At 46.1% G+C, this 20122-nt stretch overlaps 1 protein-coding gene across 1 annotated transcript in view; it reads right to left on the bottom strand.

The window, feature by feature from the left end:
• Positions 1–6563: 6563 nt before the first annotated feature.
• LOC146857423 (uncharacterized) overlaps positions 6564–20122 on the bottom strand; it is an 86148-nt gene continuing 72589 nt past the window's right edge. Inside the window, exon 5 of the mRNA XM_085647041.1 lies at positions 6564–6770. Within this exon, the coding sequence (XP_085503167.1) occupies positions 6564–6770 (207 nt within the window). The remainder of the gene's footprint in view (positions 6771–20122) is intronic.

Below are 20122 nucleotides of genomic sequence, written 5' to 3'. Positions count from 1 at the left end.
ACAGTGGTATCCATGTATGTGCATGCATTATTTGACTTGACAATCAGACATAGGGAGACTATATTTAGAACAATAAGCATGCTAGTTACTGGATGGTGATTATTTCTGAGACGTCACAGATGTGTGTGTGTACTTGTACATTGTAATCTCACAAGTTGTCTAGGTGAGAAATGTGTCTTGACAGTGTCTACACAAACATGCTACCTGATGTGTTTTGGTTTGTGTTATGTGACTGATGGCGTCCTACACACTTATTAGGCAATGTTGATGTACTCCGATTACTATGTGTGTACACTGCATTGTGTGATGGTGGCACCTGCTGCCTTTGTTTAGCTGCCCCTTGTCCCTTTCATGAGATGGGCCTTTGACTTCTGTGTATGGATAATGCAGACATGTGTAAATTTGTGTGGATGGTGTATCCTTGTCAGAGATGTGACACTTGTGCATAGTAGGTCATCAAGTCTCTTGTTCACATCAGGGGTTGTGTGTACATAAATTAGTGCCAGGGTGTGACATGCTCCCATGAGGATGAGTTCCACACTTGGCCACATCAGTGAGGTGTCCTGCAACATGTGAATCTCTTGGTTCTGCAGGCATGCTATCCATCATCCCCTGTCACATGCCTTATCAGGGTGGCTCAAGGAGTTGCAGTTTTGCTGGGGCTTGCACATGTGCATGCGTTACGTGTGCTATTGGTGATGTGTGATGAGTGCCCAATATTGTCACATTGGCAATGTGTGCCTACTTGGGGGCATGTTATCATGGAGGTCAATGTTGTTATCTGCGCTTTGGCATCAGGAGACTTACGCTACAAGCAGCAAAGATGTCCTTGGAAATGTGCCACATATAATTCCAGGATGGGCACATGTTCTGGTGTGAACATGGCCTTTGATTAGAATTCTGTGCTGCATGTTATCAGACACATTATCATCACTTTGGTGTCTGTTTCAGGCCACAGTAGTGGTAATACTTTTCTGAACTTCCTTGATTCTATGTTCCATGTTTTTTCAACATAGCTGTACTGTGTGGGACACATGTGCCTCTAAGTTGCTTGGGCTCGTTGTAATTTGTGTTGTGTGCATTGCGTCTGTCATGTGTAATCTTGCTTCCTGCACTTCTTTGTGATTACCCTTTCAGAGTATGGTGCAGCATGTATGACAAAGATTCGTTGCAATCTGAGCTGCTAGTGTCCACACACATTATACACAGATTTTTTCCCACATGTGGAGTGTGTGTGGCAGTGGTGGGTCGTATTGTGCATCATTGCAGGCGCCAACATTCTAGACTCTGCATGGGCGGTTAGATTTTCTAAGGGGGGACTACATACTCCATGCAGCGCTCACAGCGGATATTTGTGCGCATTGTAAAGGGGAACAAGCATGACCTAAGCCTACTTTAGGGTGACAATACATATTGACAGCGCTGTATAGTTGAAGTCTGTCACATGCCTGTTCATGCGCATGGGTTTCATGGAGCTGACCCGTTGGACATTCTTAATTGCAATGGGAGGAAAATGTTGTTTGAGAGATCCCTAACAGGGCTTGTGCAGAGCTTGTGTAGTACGCATGGAGGGGCAGCAGGCACACCCGCTTCCAATGGCTTATTTAAGATGTTTTATATTGCCTTACCTCACGCCGGCCGAAAGTCTATGCATGTTTCTACACTGACTCATGGGCATGCACAAGGGTTAAGGGAGAGGGGGCAGACTTTCCTCACATGATTTGGGTGTGACCAGTTTAGGCAACTTATTGGACCACACTGATGACAGTATTGAAGGTGTTGACAGCCAAGGAGGTTAACCGGTCAAGGGGGCTTGCATCCTACATTGATTCCCACACACAGCTCAACGTGTGGTTGCCGCAAGTTAATGGATAAGGTATTAGTATTGGCCATGAGGGGATATTCCGATGCACTGGAAGGCAAGTGGGACCACGAGTTTCGATCACTGGGACTGTCAGCTCACTAAATGTGCAGGGTGTGATGGGATAGTTAGGCTACTACTGGTCAAGGGTACAGTAGGCAAGGGATCACTTGATGCGGCTAGGGCATGGGACCATTTATTTGGGACATTTGTGGAAAACGACAGCGAGTGCAATGTCAACACTGAGCCAGGTGTGCTGGTACCAGGCTGGTGCCTTTATGGCGCGCAGATGTGACCATTCCACACCATTTTAGACATACATGATGGGTGAATCTCAAGCGGAAGCCTGTATATAGTGTTTGTGGTGTTTATCTTCTGGACAACACAGATTACCACAGATTACACACTGGTGAGGCTATGAAGGAGTACAGAGCAACATGGGAAGTGACAGTGCTTGAGGCATTGTGAAATAGACTTTTGTATTGATGAGTGCTGGTGATGTTGGTTTATATGGCCTGTGTTGTTATTGGTTTGCTATGGCCCTTTTCACATGGTTCTTCATATTGATGGTAGTAGAGGAGACATGTCATTGTAACAAGCCAATGATCCTATGCTCTGAATGATGAACACCATAGTGAGTGTAGTTGAACTAGGTGCCATATTCTCTGGATCAGCCTTAATATGATTGTGGCTTGGCCGGCAGGTTACAGCCAGTCTAGTGGCGGTGTTGTGCTTGATGATCGGCCCTTGTGAATTCCCATGAGAGTCCATGTTCTGGTGTGAACATGGCCTTCTGTGGGAATTCAAAGGGGCATATTATCAAGGCCATTGTCGCCACTTTAATGGCAGTTTGCAGTCGCTACGGCAGCAAGGATTTTGACGCTGTTCTTGGTAATATGTCCCTAGGTTTGCACAATGCTTAGATCTGATGATCGAGCTTACGCACACTTGAGGATCTAACAATTTTCATGGTGAAAATTGTACATGCTATGCGTTGACATGTTGCGGGAGAGGGTGGTGTGTATTATGGACAGGGATATGTGTGCATGCAGGTGAGTTCCCTTGGGATGACAGAATGCCTTTCATGGTGCGCCACACATTGCATTTTGCAATGGTGTGCACACAACTAAGGGCCAAAGTATCAGAGACCGCATGATAGATTATCAGCACTTGAGCAGCAGGGTACTGCCCCTTAGGCCGGGATCATGGCCTTGAAGTCCATGTTCTGGTGTGACCATGGGCTTGTATTGGAATTCGCCAGTGCTTTTTGTCATGGCCATTTTTGCCACTTTAGTGGCAGTTTTCTGCCGCTCATGCAGCTATTATTTTAACGCTGTCCTTGGTTATATGCCCCATAATCCGTCTTTTAGTTGTGACGTTGCATGTGTTGTCGGTATGTGGGTGACTGTTAACTTTCTTATCTTGATGTACACAGTGCTACATCGCATGTACAGGCAAGGGGGCACTTTTGTAGTACAGGCATGCGGTTGTCACCATGTCCCCCTTGCCTCATCACCACACTTATCCTAATCTTCTTCTGCAGTCAGAAACTCCCATGTGGCAAAATGTGTATACAGTGTGAATGTGAGTGGTCACGTGCACAAGTACACATGCCAGCAACTGGCTCAGCACAGCTGCTACATTGCACATGTGTCTGCCTCGTGTGCAAGGTTGTGTTGGTCCCTCAAAGTCACCCTTGTTGGCCATGCACATCCCTGCACTCAAGTCAGCTACATGTGCTAATTTGCAGGTGTGCTGTTGTTGCTGTTGGCATGCTTACACGTGCACGTAATCAGTCACATTGACACTACATACTCATTTTGTCACCTGTGAGTTGCAGCCTTGTGGAGATGATTTGTATATGGGTTGTGATGGTGCAAGGGGTGCATTTTGTGTGCATTGTGCTTCTCTACATGATGTGGCCTTTTGGTATGTGATGTGGCACTAATTTAGTGGTCTGATAATGTAGCTGGCCTATGTTTTTCTAAGGTTTCAGTGCACATTTGGATGGCAGTGTGTCCGTCAATGTGTGCATAGCAATGTTTATGTGTGTCCATGCCAACATACACAGGGCTATCTGGGACCTGACCCACAGTGATTGTGGGTATGCAATGCTATTTATTATACATGTGTGCCATCGTGGCCATCCACCCCCGTCCACCCACTCCATAGTTTGTACTCACCCTGTGGTTGTGTCTGTTGACCTGCAGCGGTGTCCCGACCCGGCACTCCAACCACCGTCTCCTCTGTGATGACTTGCGCCACCAGTTCCTCGTGGTCATCCAGCTCCAGCTGCGGCGCAGGGCTACCACCTCCGGTGGCCATGGCTGCCCTCCGATTGGCGGCCATCTTCTCCTTGGTGTTCTTCTTGCTGTCGTTCCAGCGTTTTTTCACCTCCTCCGCGGTCCTCCTCTTCCTCTCTCCCACAGCATTGACTTTAGCTGTGATCTCCTCCCAGATGCGTTTCTTTCTGGACAATGGCACTGTCTTCCTTATGAAGAGCTCCTGCTGGTGTTCAGCCACCAGGCTATACAGGACCTCATTCTCCTGGTGGCTGAACCTGGGGTTCCTCCTCCTCTTTTCCTTCCCCTGGCTCGCTCCCTGCTCCTCCTGGCTGGCTGTTTGGTTTGCTGCAGTCTCTGCGCTTGGTCCTGCTTCCTCCATGTCTCTGGTCTGCTCTGCTCTCTGGTCACAGGATTCCATTTTTTTTTTTTTTTTAGTTTTCCTGCTTGGGGGCCTTTTATAGTGCATTTTCCCGCTTGCTGCGTGCAAAATGCAGGCCTGTTTTCACTTTTCTGGCTCATTTTGGAGTTAAATTGTTTATCTCTGCCTATCGCGGCTTTGCGTGCGTTTTTTTATCGCCGCCGCGTAGATTTTATCGCCATCACTAAGCGCCGGAACTGATTATTATCGCTGGCTAGCGGCGCCTTGTTGATACGTCGCTACGGCGGCGATAATCAGGGGACTTCTCCGGCGATAAAATTTCTCGCGCTAACAGCGCTTAGCGATATTTATCGCATTTTCTTGTTGATATACCCCCATGTTCGTAAAAGTCTGAGTCTTAGCACTAGAAATCTAGATTTGTTACAGCCTTTGAAGGTTTCTAAAAGATAGCTCGCTGGCGTTGGCAATTTGTATGTGTTGATACATAGCCATGAATGTTTACGCTTGTGGAAGCGTTTGTTATCTTGCACCCAGGAAAATAGCTTCATTAGTTTGCTCACCACGGGCCATATTATCAAGAATGGCGATAACATTATCGCCGCTTTAGCGGCAGGAAACTACAGCTAAAGCGGCGATAAGGGGCTTGATAATATGCCCTTGTGAATTCCAATAGAAGCCCAGGTTCTGGCGTTAAGGACATCAAACAGGGGCTTCTATTGGAATTCACAAGGGCATATTATCAAGCCCCTTATCGCTGCTTTAGCGGTTGTTTCCTGCCGCTAAAGCGGCGATAATGTTATCGCCATTCTTGATAATATGGCCCCACAAGTTTAAAAGTGTGATGTGGTAAGTGTGCTTCCCACAGCTGCTGCAAGGCCAGCGCTTTAAGGCCTCACTTCTCGCCTTTTCCCAACAGTTTGTTTGACTTGACTTGACTGTGATCCTGAATCTCTTTCCAGGTTAGTGCTTTTAGAGTATTCGGAGGGCCCCTTCTTAAGGATGATAGATCCTTGAGGAGGGCACTTTGCTGTACTAGACCTTGATCCTAGAGCCCAAATTCTGAACGAATTTGTGCAGGTGAAGTGTACTGCAGGAGATGGAATAGCAGGCGGCAGACTTTAGTCGGGACATAGGGAGATCTTTGCAAAGAATCAATTCATGAATAAGAAATAAGGCATAAATCTCCTTTTACAGCATCTGCAGTTATGCCCTTTAATATCCTGACCTATGATATTTCTATCAGGTTCCAAGGAAACATTGCTTTACCAAATAGCAATATATTTTTCTTGCATTCAATTAATTTCAAAGTCATAACTATTTATTGTAACATCAAGCTCACTTGGCATTAATTCTGTTTCTGTTGCGGTTTTCTATTTGAAATTAGCAGGCTATTTTATTGCTTGGAGTCATATAATTAACCTCCTAAACATAGCAGTGGGACCTGCGTTGTGCGAAATACTTTTATTTTTCAACCAGGGAGTAAAGGAGGCAGCTGCAGCTTCTGCGGTGAAGGGGTCCCCCATTAAGTTTAAAAGCTATACATATCAGTGAGATATGGAAGTCTAAGGGGCCCTCATCACATTTTGCAGGGCCCCACATCATTTTGTGTTACGCCACTGTCTTCAGCCTTGAAAATGGTCCAGCGTCGAATAATTTGCAATTGGCTCTCAGTCTTGATGGGATTTGAGAGATTCGAAGGATCCCATGAACATGATCACCTTTGGTCAAATCCCCTCGGATTTAAAATATCATCTTATTGTATAATATGTTAGTTTGAGGAGGCTCAGCTGTCAAATCTGCCTTTTCAACAGTGCATGTAGCAAATACAAGTTTATTTTAATAACAAGCAAATTGAGGGATCGAATCACAACAATGTGTGAGCGTGTGTGTAACCCCAGATCATCGCAAACCTCACGATAACACTACCGCGACCAAATTTAGTATACCCTGGCCTACTCCCAATCGCATCGCTTGCTGTTTTTGTGCCATATCTATGGCACACGCACTGCAAAGATTTGAAAATCCCACTGATTTGGATTTAAAATAACCCTAGGTACATCGAGTCAAATCTTATCATACTGCTGTTTATATAAGAGCCATATTTTTTCCTCGGGATTTCTCTTATGTGCCAAATTACTTTATCACTAAGTGCAACTAACTTGAAAAGTACTCCTTGTTCTTCTGCGTTTTGATGCCAGAGGAGTTTACATGTTGCTTCATCTCCAAATGAACAGCCATAGATAACCTACAAAAGACATGCAATATGTTCTACAATTGCTGGAATGATTATTTATATTTTTTAATAAGCAATATTGATAGCGATAAAGATGAAAGCACCAGGAGGTAAATATCTATTCCTGCTTAAGGATAGAAATATAATTTTAACTCAATATTAAGAGATGAATAATACATAAATGCATCACAGTATTACTGTGCTATCGAATACATTCAAAGCAAGTGTTATAGATTGGAAGGCACACATTCCCACTGCTTCAGCAAGGCTCCTAGAAGGACAGAGCAGTGAGAGAATGAAAAGGGAAGTAAATGCAATTAGTCCTTCCACCACAATTTTCACTCCCTTCACGTTCAATGTTCATTATTACTGGGAACATCTGCATAAAAACTCAATTTTTTGCATCTTAAATTTCCACCAATCTGGCTGCTTACTCCCTGCAGACTTCTCTGTCCTTTAGATTGCGACATTAGTGCACAGCTGTTGTAAAACAACATATTAAATAAGAAACTAACAAGAAGATGTGGTTAGGGGGCGGTGGGAGCCTAATGTATACCTCAAGAACGTAGGAGCGAAAGGCTAGAACACATAATGTCTCTAGTTCCAAAAATAGAGTCTTTTCCTGCTGTGAGCTCCCCGAATGCCACAGTCCTACAACGTAAAGGTATCACAAGAAAACATCCCAGTGAGATGTAAAGGCACCAGAATGTATTAGCTGATTTTACCTTCACAATAGGCAGGATGACACACACTTGTATTTGTAAAATAATATAGGGTACTTCTTTATAAGGACACCCGTAGTGTACCCCCCAAGCCATGAGGCAATCTATGGTCTGCAGTGCACCACCTGGTGTTGGCTTCTAGAAACCAACACCAAGGCCTCACATACAAATGCAACCATGACAACCTCTGTTTATAATTATGAGTTTGTCGAAGTTTATTGAGAGTCGAATTTCCCTCCCCCTCCTATAAACTTTGGAAGGTCAAACCTGCCAAAATTGACCGAAAGAAAAATACCCAGTAAATACTGGGCTACACAGATTTTAGTGCTGTGAGAACCAAAATTTCAGTTTAAATGTGAATGTAAAAACCCTTAACTGGCATTATTGATTCCATCTGATAAATGAAGGTCCCTCCGATATCTCCTGGGCGATAAATAAAACATCAATAGAGAAGCCTTGGTAATTGAAGTCCAAGGGTCTTTGTGTGGCTTCGGGACTAGTCGCATATCATTGCCCAATGGAAGTGAGGGCCGCAGTATTGACTGTGCACCAGATCTGCATTGATCTGCCTGATGCTAGCAACAAACATTTGATGCGGTTATTGGCTGGCATACCAGCATCAAAAACTGTGCAAATGCTAACTAAATGAACATTTTAAAATATGCAAGCTATTTTACAATGAGAGAATCACATTAGCTTTCAGCTTCTGTCCTTATAAGGACATCTGGCATAAAGTGAATCCAGAGATAGGTAATTTTATGGAATAACAAACGATTGTTGTAGAAACATTAGTTGTACCACAGTGCATTGTTTTTTTGCTGCGGTATGGTCTGGGATCTTTTTTGATCCCTCCTCCTATAATTTGTAACACGAAGAAACCTCCATACTCTTCCACCCTCGTTCCTATGTTTTTTCTTTCAAAGTAATTTAACCTAGAATCAATCAAGCCCCATATTTTCTGTGTACATGATTGTAGGACTTTGCCTTTTTGGCGAAAGTTCCCTAAACCTTTTTCTGTCCTCCTAGGCAGTTTTCCTGACATAGAGTTGCCAATTTAGATGCTTTGGGTACTTTGCAACTGCTGATCAGTGACAAAGTACAAGTGTTCCCTGCGTAAAGTGTAATGGTAAATGGTTGGCCATGATTGTTATGTTTGCCTTACTAGTAAAGTCCCTAGTGATGTGCACTGTGTGTGCCAGGGCTAGTAATGCAAAGGTGCTCAGAGAAGGTAACTCAGGCCTGTAGTGTAGGGCCTGCGCTCAGTTTTCCCAAGCTAGCATGTTGTCCTGACAAGTACTTGTCATGCCTCAATTTCCCTTTTGCATACACAGTGGGTACCCCTGTATGATAGGTCCCGGGTAACCCCTGGGCAGGGTGCAGTGTAAGTAAAAGGCAGGACATATGCTGAGGTGTGTGCTATGTCCTGACAGTGAAAAACACTTCATTTAGTTTTTCACTGGTGAAAGGCCATCCTGCCCATAGGACAGAATGGGGGAGGCTGGGTATTGTGTCTGTTAGCCTAGTTTCCCATAAGTTTAAAATGGACAGATGAAGTTTAGTATGTATGACCTCACAGTTTCATAACTCATCTTTCTATGAAAGTGGTTTTGTCACTGTGTGTTCAGAAACCACTCTTTTAGAAAGTGCCTGAGTTCTGTGCTTTAAGCATTTCTGTGTGTCTCTGCTGAATGTTGATCGACTGTCTGGATCTGAGAGGTCAGAGGAGCTGGGGGAGGTCTTGATCCAGGGAGAGGTTGAGATGGCACCAGGCTGAACTGCATTTGGAGTGTAGGCGGAGGAGAAGCCCCGGGAGGTGAAGAGGCCTGGGTTGCTGCTATAAAACAATTGACCCATCTCCTGCTGAGTGATTACCAGACTCCCAGTATCAAAGGGTGAAAGGTGACAGTGGGAGGGAGACACCCAGAACTGATTTAGGCACCATGAACTTCAAAGACATTTATGGGTATAACTATGAGAGCAGAGACCCCTCAATGTTGGATCAAAATGGATTGAGGCTAAAAAGGCTTGGACCCATTTCATGGTCAAGAGGAACCTCTGCTACGGAAGGAACAACTGAAGAGACTGCTGGGGAGGACCGAACTTTGCTTCGTGATCTGGGGCTGGTCTGCAGTTTGTTGTTTTAAACAAGGAAGAGGCTGTTGGGACTGTGCTTTGTGCGCCAGGTCCCCCTGCTTGAAGACGACTGTGCTTTATGCTGTGTCTTGTTACCCCAATGGCCCGAGGTGAGCTGGCTACCTGTTTGGAAACACAGAAACATAAAAGATTCCGGAAAAGTTTCAATAGACGCGGTGGGCCTGTGTTGTGGCAGCTTGAGACCCTCGGAAGGTGTGCCCTGTGATCTTGGACACACGGAGGAGAAGTGAGACTCGGACACGTGGGGTGCGTGTCGTGGTGCACTGCTGGGTGTGTGTCGTGGTGCACAGGAGGTGTTGGTGAAGAGCGCCCGGTCAACGTGTGCATCGAAGGTGAAGTGAGTCTCAGACGCATTGGGTGCTTTTCGTGGTGCACCGCAGGCGTTGGTCAGCGTGTGCATCGGAGGTGAAGTGAGACTCTGATGCACAGGGTGCGTGTCATGGTGCACCGCAGGCGCTGGTAAAGAGCGCCTGGTCAGTGTGTGCATCGGAGGTGAAGGGAGTCTCAGACACGCAGGGTGCGTGTCGTGGTGCACAGGAGGCGTTGGTGAGGAGTGCCTTGTCAATGTGTGCATTGAAAGTTGAGTGAGTCTCGTTCGCGCAGGGTGTGTGTCGGGGTGCACCGGAGGCGCTGGTAAAGAGCACCGGAGGAGAAGTGAGGCTTGGACACGGTCAGCATGTCGGGGTGTGGCCAAAGGTGTTGCTGAAGAGTGCCTGGATATCGGGGCACCAGAGTTGGAATAAGTCTCAGTGAAGCAGTGTGCGTGCTTTGGTGCAACCTAGGACTGTGGAGGTGATCGGCTGATCATCATGTGCACTGGAAGAAAGTGAGTCTCTGCAGCGCAGTGTGCGTGTCTTGGTGGCAACTGAGACTGCAGGAAAGAGTGCCTGGTGAATGTGCACTCAGAGTCGACGTGAAGTCCCATCAGCGTTGTGTGTGTGGCTTCGTGCTAGAGGAGACCCAGAGGGTGCTGTGGTGAACGTGCACCCGGAGAAACGTAATTTTAGAGGCGTGGGGTACATGTGCCCTGCGGCCACCTGAGACCTTCCTTACAGTCACAGCCCGGACCGGCAGCCCCGGAGGAGCTGAGCTGCCAGGCCGAGCCGCTGAGGCCCATTGAGAAAGTTCTGCTCGAAAGGCCCAGTTCGCTGAAGGAGGAGAGGAGAGTGGGATGGTGCCCCCAGGTAACGTGGATCATTGCCTGTGCAGGGTGCGGGCTTGGAGAGACACTCTCTCGGCCTCTCAGTCCTTCTGGTGATGTGAGCCTTTGCTTCAGCTCAGATTGGGGCCCGTACTGACCAAAGGAGTGGCAGTACTGGGGCCAGAGTGTGAAGTTGTACTTTATGTCATCGTTGATACATGTGGGGGGCAACTGTTATCAAAGAGGCAGAATGTCCTAATACACATTGCCAATATTGCTGCTAACGAACTGCTGGACTGTCTTATGACGCCTGACATTATTTCTGCATAACGAAGTACACGACTGTAGCGCTACGCATTGCATTATTTCTCCATTGCAAAGTACGGGAGTATAGCTACGCAGTGCATTATTCCTTAATTGCAAAGTACATGATTGTAGCAGTGCGCATTGCATTATTTCGTCATTGCAAAGTACGTGATTGGGGTGTGACGCATTGCATTATTCCTTCATTGCGCAGTGCATGATTGTAGCGGTACACATTGTATTATTTCTCCTATTGCAAGGTACCGGCGTTTATCGTTACGGATTGTATTATTTCTCTTTTGCCCAGGACAGGATTGTATCGTTACGCAGCGCACTATTGTTTGTCCATTGCAATGTGTGTGAATCTAGCATTGCGACCAGCATAGCATTTTGAAAGCGGTGGTTGGGATTTGAACCTACCAGCCAGCCAGAACGAATATTACCCTTCATTATATGTTGGCTTTTGTATTGTGTGGTCTGATCATATATCTTTTTATATAGAGTTTATACTCGTTTTATCAAACTCGTGTGGAGTCCATTTGTGGTGTCACCAGTGGGTTGCTGTGAGTGTGGTTGCACATACTGTACACTCGTGCCTTGGAGATAGGCCTGGCTGCTCGTGCCAAGCTTCTAAGGGGGTGAGCAGGGCTATCTCAAACGGTGTCCTTACTTGGCCTAACGTTGAGTGAGGGGTCCCGGGTCTCGCAGTTGGTGACAGTGGTGCGGGTCTGGGACTCCGGTTTCCAACAATGATACATTAATTGCACTATTTTATCCTCGAACAGCATCCCCAGTTGTCACTTCTGGCGTAGTGCGGACAAAGCTCCACAAGAAAGACATGCTGTTCCCCAGGACAGACAACGTGATTGAGGGATTAAAGGAGGGAAGTCCTCCTTTTCAGAACTAGAGTCCTCACACACCCAGCAATCTAGGGGCCATGCTTCATCATATGGACTTGCTGCTCATTGGGTCGGTGCTGCAATACCCGACGGGCACCCTTAAAGGGGCACTTTAGCGGAGATCTTTTGTCCTGTCACATGGTGCATGGGTGCGAGGGTCCTAAGGAACACTGTAGATGTGGTGCAGGTGAGTGATATTAAAAAAAGTTTGATAGTCCACATGAACTCTTTATTCGGCTGGTAATCCACCTCCTTAACAACAAACTGAGTGGCTGCTCTCTGGCTCCATGGTCCAGTGGAGCTCAGCTCATCTCATATCGTGTGGTCGACATGTTTCATGCATCGTGGTCAATACTGATCCATTGCATTTCATCAGGACCTTGTGTTACAATACTATCTACACGTGGTGATGGTAGGCAATGAGGCTCCTACCTACCACACTTCTTGGATGCGAGCGCGAAGTCTCACCAATCCTAGTGGTAACCTAATTAAAGGATAAAACTCACTCCATTCGGCAATTTTGGGCTTAAGACACCAAATTCGTGGTGTCCTGTCTTCATTAGACTGGCGCCGGTACACCTCCTGCACGAGCAGCCGCAAAACGCCGGAGTAGTGCGGTCAAAGAAACATTATTAATCCATTCTCCTGACAAACTATGGACCTCATTTAGGGCCTAATTCTGATGGTGGTCGGTAAGACCACCAGCCGCTATTATGGTTGTCAGGAGACTGCCGACAAGCATGCGGGCGGTCTAACTGCCATATTCCGATTCGACCATCGTGCTGGCAGTTGGAAAGGTGTCACTACCGTGGCAGGGGCATGCTGCGGCCATGGAAAAGGCCCCAACAGATGCCTCTGACATGCATCACCTCCTGCACATCCTTGTACCATATGCCATGCACCATGTCGTGCATGTCACACAGTGCACGTAGGTGAGTGGAGGCACTAAATTTGCCCCTAGGGTAACTTTTCTGTGACCCTGTTTGGGGCCCTCCATATACCCTTCCGGCAACCTTATCATGGCGGGGTTCTGCCCATGAAAAGGCTGAAAAGGCTGTCAGAAAGGGATATTATAATCCTGACGGTGGTGCCTGCCTCGGCACCGCCTCCATTCTGGTACACAACTCCAACCTCCACCCCATCGGGATTAATGATGCTGGCGGAGCCAGCGGTCTTGTGTCCGACAGCTGTGGGTTAACCTTCCAGTATCAAAATACGGCGGTCAAACCAAAGGGCTGTCGGTAGTCGGATCGCCACCGACTGCCACTTTCGGATTCAGGCCTTTAGAAATTGGAGGGAACAGAATATGCTCCAATTTATGGGGGAAACTGTATATATGGAATATAATCTACTGGAAGATTTCCTTCCACAACAATCTCGGTATGGTGGATTAGCTGGTGAATTCTTTCTAGAGTTTCCTCTAGAAATTAGAGCATTTTCAGTTCCCTCCTAACTTTAAATGTTGCCTTTTGATATTTATGTTAATCAAAAACATTAATTATATTAATTATAGGGGGCCTATACATTAATCGTGCTGAAGTCTGGACCCCTGTGTGTGGACCCTCAGCCTCCCAGCAATCATCTTTACCTTGCCAGCTCTGTTCCTGCTCGCGTCTCCCTCCCGCTGCCGCGTTTACCATCCTCGCGGCCGCGGCCTGGAGGGAGACTACAACTCCCAGGCGTACTTGCTGTCAAGGCCGGAAGCTCCCGTCCACTACCCGCGCCTGGAGGCGCTTCATAAACCATCTAATCCTTGGCGGAGCAGGGGCCTATACATTAATCGTGCTGAAGTCTGGACCCCTGTGTGTGGACCCTCAGCCTCCCAGCAATCATCTTTACCTTGCCAGCTCTGTTCCTGCTCGCGTCTCCCTCCCGCCGCCGCGTTTGCCATCCTCGCGGCCGCTGTCTGGAGGGAGACTACAACTCCCAGGCGTACTTGCTGTCAAGGCCGGAAGCTCCCGTCCACTACCTGCGCCTGGAGGTGCTTCATAAACCACCTAATCCCCCGCGTCACGGGACCGCGCGCGGACAGCGCCGGGCTAAGCCCGGGCAAAGGGCAGGCCATCTGTGGCCGTCAGGGGCTTGAGGAGGCCGGGCTGGGCCACCCCCTATGGACCTGTAGTGCAACGCAAATCATACCCTCAGGTGACTGTTATATACACACGGGCGGTTGCCTTATTAAATCACTGTTGTTTGTTGCATCAGGGTGTGTTTAGAATTGCACAAGTATGAATAGACGTAAGGGTGTGGTGGGGACACTTGATGCTTTCATGATTAGGGCAGAGAGTTTACTCACGCATGAGATCGAGCTAACTGAGCGGCGATTGTCCCTAGATTTACTAACGGCTCAAAGACACTCTTCATTGGAAGCTCTAACCCAGGGAGACATGTTACATCCCCGGCTCTCTGTATCACCTACCCTTTCTCCTATGTTTGAGGCACCTCTTCCCCAATCCTCCTTAGTAGTAATTCCGGACTCCCCCTCTGTTACTATTCTAAGCAGACAAAAAGCTCGGACTCGATCCCGCAAACTTAAAAATTCTACAGAGTCTAAACCTAAGGAACCACCGGCCAAACGCAAAAGGGGCCCCAACCTTACATCCAAATCCCACAATCGCTCTGGAGTTCTTAGTGTTGTTCCTTTACAAATTTCAGCTGTTCCAACTACTGCGTCCGTTGGCACCCAAACTGATGATATAACTTGCCCCCCAAGCAAAGATGACATTATGGCTGCCCTGGAGTCGGGCTTGAGAGCAATAGTTAGCCATTCCAAGGCTTTATTTGATAAAAACTTCTCTCTTTTACAGGAAAGACTTACATGTATGGAGCAATTGTTAACCCGGGTGCCAGTTTCTGATCTCCCGGTTGCTAACCACAATCCCCTAATTATAACTACTCAAACGCAGGGGGATCTTGCCAACCTAGGTCTCAGGACGGCTGACGCTAACAATAGGACCCAGTGTCCATCTAGTAGTTCACAGCAACAGCACTCTGCGATTGTCCCCCCCCGAACATCGGACCCTGAAGTAAGACAACCCACTACAGACCCAATGCCGCCAAAGACCTTTCCTAAAACTGAGGTTCTGAATCTTCCCCCTGCCTCTATCCTTATGTGATAGTTTTGGCAGGAGTTCCCTGCTTGTCGGGTTCTAGGAAGGAGTCATGGGTGGATCTTCGAAATAAATGTGTGGACTGGCTGAGGAAACATAAAGGGTGTGACCCGTCCAGACTGCACGAAATCTTAATGGTGCGAAGAGTGGGATGGGTGGGCAAATCCGCTAAAAACATTTAGGTGATTGTATTGTTATCAATTTTTGTAGTCCCCACACCGTTCGGTCCCTAATGCAAACCTGTGAGTTATTGCCGGGTCTAAAGTCGAACATATGTATGTTTACCCTTGGTTATTTTTATAAACCTACTATTAATGCATATGCACCCACACCCAAGGCCCTTCCTCTTGTTAATCGCTTTTCAGCTTTGTCAGATTTAGATAATCGCTTTTCAGCTTTGTCAGATTTAGATGTTCCCGACTGACAACCAAGAGTGAGTGTTGAACCTCTAGCCCTGTTACAGATTGAGGTTACTCCTGCTCTTTCCCCAGTACCAGCACTCGCTATTCAAAATAGCCTAGACAGTCACCCAGGGAGAGTTGTGTCAAAAGCGGGCACCTTAAATGTTTTAAGTTGGAACATAGCAGGCCTCCGACAGAGATTATGCGATCCCGGGTGGCTTAGTTTAATTCAAAGTCATGACATAATTATGTTACAGGAGACATGGGCTACAACGGAACTGCACGTTAACGGGTTCCATTGCTATAACACTCTGGCAACCAAATCTAGAATGGGTCGCCCCTCGGGAGGCTTATCTATCTGGGTCAATATTACCGTTGGAGGCACTACCAGGGTTATACCAACGCATAATCAGAATTTCCAGGCTATGTTATTTACCCAGAAAATAAGTTTTTTCCTGGTTAACTTTTATAACAATGATTTTAGTTCATTGCCAAATATAAATTTTATAAATCTTTTTAACTTTATCACTACTTTGGGATCTAGGCACAACTTTGATGAAACTAGCGGGTTTGTGTTGGGAGGTGATTATAATGCAAAACTTAATGCGGCTTGTCCACCCATGGGGGAAAGGAGCTTTGGTTCTGGGTGTCAAAGGGGAGTGGAATTGACTTCCTTTTTGAATTCACATAACCTGGAGAATGTAATGGATATAATGGCTAATTGTTTGTTAACAGTTCCCCTAGTACCTACATTCAGAGGCAGAGATTGTTTATCAATTATTGATTATATTTTATTTCTCCTGGGTTGGCTGACCGTATCAGTGAGGCTATAGTAATTCCCATGCCTCAAGGGGATCATAACCCCATTAAGGTTTGTCTAAAATCAATCCACCGCCCGGTATATAATATGGAATGTGGAGCTAGGAACCTTTTCATATGCTCAAATAATCTTAGATTAAAATGGAGGGGTATTAACATTAAGGGGACTTTTCAGACACTGGTTAGAGATAATTTACCCCTCTTCTTCTCTTGTTTGTCCGACCTAAATCCGAATCCTGAGGCAGTTGAGGATTTTGTTAAGATTTGCTCAGCCTGCCGAGCCCAACTTATGACCCCGCGGCGCTTAGTCTTGGATGGCCCAAGATGGTTTGATCATGAGTGTTCTCTAGCCAACCGCGACTTGCGGCGTGTTTTGTCTTCCTGCCCGAGAAACCCGACCGATGTGAAAAATGCTACGATTCGATACAAACTGGCCATTACGAGAAGGAAGGAGGAGATCCTAGAAGAGCGTCGGGAGGTGTTAGCGCGAACTGCTGAACGCGGAAGGGGGGATGTCTTCTGGTCAAAGACTTGCGTTGCTTAGGCCAGCTTTTGACCCCAATGGACTGCACCATTTCTGGTGCAGCCTGGGTTGACCATTTCTCTAAGATTTATGCCGCCCCGCACTCAGTAACAGCTACCCCAGTATTCAACCACCCCCCGTGGGTAGAAATATAATTATCGGAGGTGGTAGAAGCTATCACCCAGAGCGCGGTGAATAAGGCCCCAGGCCCGGATGGCCTCCCTATTGGTATTATTAAATCTTATCCTGATTTGTGGGGCCCTCTACTGTTGAACGTTTTTAACAATCTAACATTCACCTCTCCACCACCAACTTGGTCATCAAGCACAATAGTGCCAATTTTCAAGAAGGGAGATCGGTCCCAACCATCCTGCTATAGGCCTATCTCCCTCATTGAGAATACCCTAAAAATACTAGGTAGAGTGTTATATAATAAAATCTTGACCTGGGCCGAGGATAATCACATCTTAGAGAGCTGCCAGCTGGGTTTTCGAAATAAGGTTGGTACGGCAGAGCAATGTCTTAACCTCAATCTTATCTTGGGTAAATATACCGTAGCTCGCAAATCCCCAATTTACCTCGCCTTCATGGACCTATCCACTTCTTTCGACCTCGTTAATAGGTCGATGCTTTGGAGGGCCCTATTGCAATATGGCCTGGATGAATCTTTGGTTCATTTTCTGGCCTACTTGCATAGAGATCTGAAGGCCTGCATTAGGATTAGCCAAGGGGGTGAGGTGACTGATGCGGTAAGAGTGCATAGAGGGGTTAGACAGGGATGTGTTTTAGCCCCTCTTTTATTTATTATTTATATTAATGGGCTACATAAGTCCTTGGTTTCTCTAACCTGTGATGTTCCCAAAATAAAGGGCAATCACCTTCCCGCTCTGCTATATGCAGATGATGCGGTCCTCATGGGCCGCACCCCCAATGCGTTACGCATCCTAGTGAATGGTTTCGTCGACCATATGGACTCTTTGGACTTAAAGACCAATTTTAAGAAATCCTTTGTTATGTCCTGTGGCCCGAAGAAACGACACATTGGAAGCATCATCGTGGGGACAGAGAGATTGGGGTCTACCAGTGGCTTTCCGTATTTGGGAGTGGTCTTTGCTGCGAACAACTCCTGGAGTGGGCATATTGCCCACTCCAGGGGTAGGGTCTCAAAGGCCATTAACTCTATCCTGAGCCTTCCCCGCCCTAAAAGGACTGGCGCGTTGGTTGCCACTTAAAAAATATATAAGGCCCAATGCGTTCCGGTTGCAACGTATGGAGCTGAGGTTTGGGGAACAACCAGATGTCCGCACATTCTTGCCGAGGAAAATAGATTTTGCAGGAAGCTCCTTTGTGCCCCCATCTCCTCTCCCCACTACATATGTCATAAAGAATTAGGGTTGCATTTTATAGGGGATTTTATTCGTGCTCGCCCTGCTCTTTTTTGGCTGGCTATTTGGAAAAATCCTGCCGCTAAATTGTCTAGGGATATTATAGAGGATTGTTTATGTTGTGACAGAGGCATGTCCATCCCTTGGCTTTCTGGGGTGCAGAGCGTTCTTGGTAGTGCGAATTTTCAAAATGTTTTTTCTGATCCCACCACCATCCAGCTCCCACCCAAGTCTGTACTCAAACAAGCTCTCTATACACTGTTCAGTGACGAAAGGGTTGCAAAAGAGTCCTTGAAACCTAGTGTTACTAGATACCTAGCCCGTAATCTTTTAACTTATCCCATACCCAGCTACTTAACTCTCCCAATGAGCCACTGGGAGCGAGGCCTCTTATTTCGCCTTAGGGCTGGCACTATCAAATATGCTCTTAGTTTCCCGCTATGGAATCATAATGATCAAATTGTCGAGCCGTGCCCATGTGATTGCCGGAGTGATCAAACAATTTTACATTTCTTATTCTTTCGTAAATTTTATATTAAATATATTAAATGGTTTTTAACTCCGTAGTTTAAAAAATTTAAACCGATTAGCCTGGATCTCGCACTTTCAATGGTATTAACCCTGGATGATCATGAACTTGTTTTCCGTGTGGGTTCCTTTTTAAAAACTGCGGTTCGTGCCCGTTTAACTATGTCTTAAAGTATGAATGATTTGTTGCTTTTATCTTGTAAATACTTGCATATTGTACATCTGCAATGTAAATTGTATTTTGTGCTTTTATGGATTACTATTATCCGAATAAAGTTTTTTGAAACTTGAAACTAATCAAAACATTTATTATGTTTGTGCTTAGTTGCTTTTGTTTCAGTAATTGTCCAGTTCTCTGACATGGTAGTCCTCTACCATTGATAATGTCTGCCAGACGAAGTGGTTGTGCTATGTTTAAGCAGCATAAAGGGTCAAAGGCTGGGGAAGGCAGATAGTGTTTCAAGTCGTTGGATGTACAACATGACTACACTAGCTCATAAGGAACTGTCTGATGCACTTACTCAGGTAGAAATTTCATGGATGCTGCTCCAAAGACTGAGCAGAGGGTATTCTATCAGAATATCGAGTTCCTTGCATCGACCTACAAGAATATCAATTGCAGAAAATCGACTACCATTATATCATCAAGATAAGTTTGTATAGGTAAGATATTGATTTACTATAGTTAACTCCAAATCTAAGAACCTTGATAAATATATATCTATTTCCCAGTGGCAGTTAAAATTGGGTAGTAATAGTTAGGACCAGGTTTCCATCGAAAATGTATTTATTGTTCTTCTTATAACTTTGGCACAGTTTGATGAATCTTTACGAAACCTCCTCCCCAAAAAGCCTCAACCACTTCAGTACCTTGTCTCAAAGTTTCGGGGTGATCCAGCAAGCGGGGGCCAAAAAAAAAGCGAGGTACCAAAAGGCATTTTACCCATGCAATTTTCTGTAGAAAAATTAGTTACTGCTGATGTCAGTTCATAAGAATGGAATTACGCCAAATTTGGCAGAAAGCGATACCTTGGTCCAGAAAGGGTGCTTTTTGGAGTACATCTGCTGAGCAGTTTTTGAGAAATTAATATTCAAAATGCATGTATATTTCACATCACAGAGGACCTGATAGACTCCCCCCACTCCCTCCCCCAAGTCAAAAATATATACTTTTTCAAACTGGACTGTGGATTTGTGGTCCTGTTAAAAAAAATCATGGGCTTTTTAGAAATAAGACCCTGGTGTGGGCCAGGGCCTGAGGGTTTGGCAAAATTAATTATTTTGGGAAAAAGATGTTTGGCTCCATCCCTGTGCCTCCTAGAGGCCTCAAGACCCCATCCCCTGGGTCAATTTTAATATAAGGGGAGGGTGGTGTGTGG

This window comes from Triturus cristatus, chromosome 3_2 (genome assembly GCF_964204655.1).
Source record: "Triturus cristatus chromosome 3_2, aTriCri1.1, whole genome shotgun sequence".
In the NCBI taxonomy this organism is placed as follows: domain Eukaryota; kingdom Metazoa; phylum Chordata; class Amphibia; order Caudata; family Salamandridae; genus Triturus; species Triturus cristatus.
Note: the sequence above shows the minus strand (reverse complement) of the source record. Positions and strands in the feature narration are given on the sequence as shown.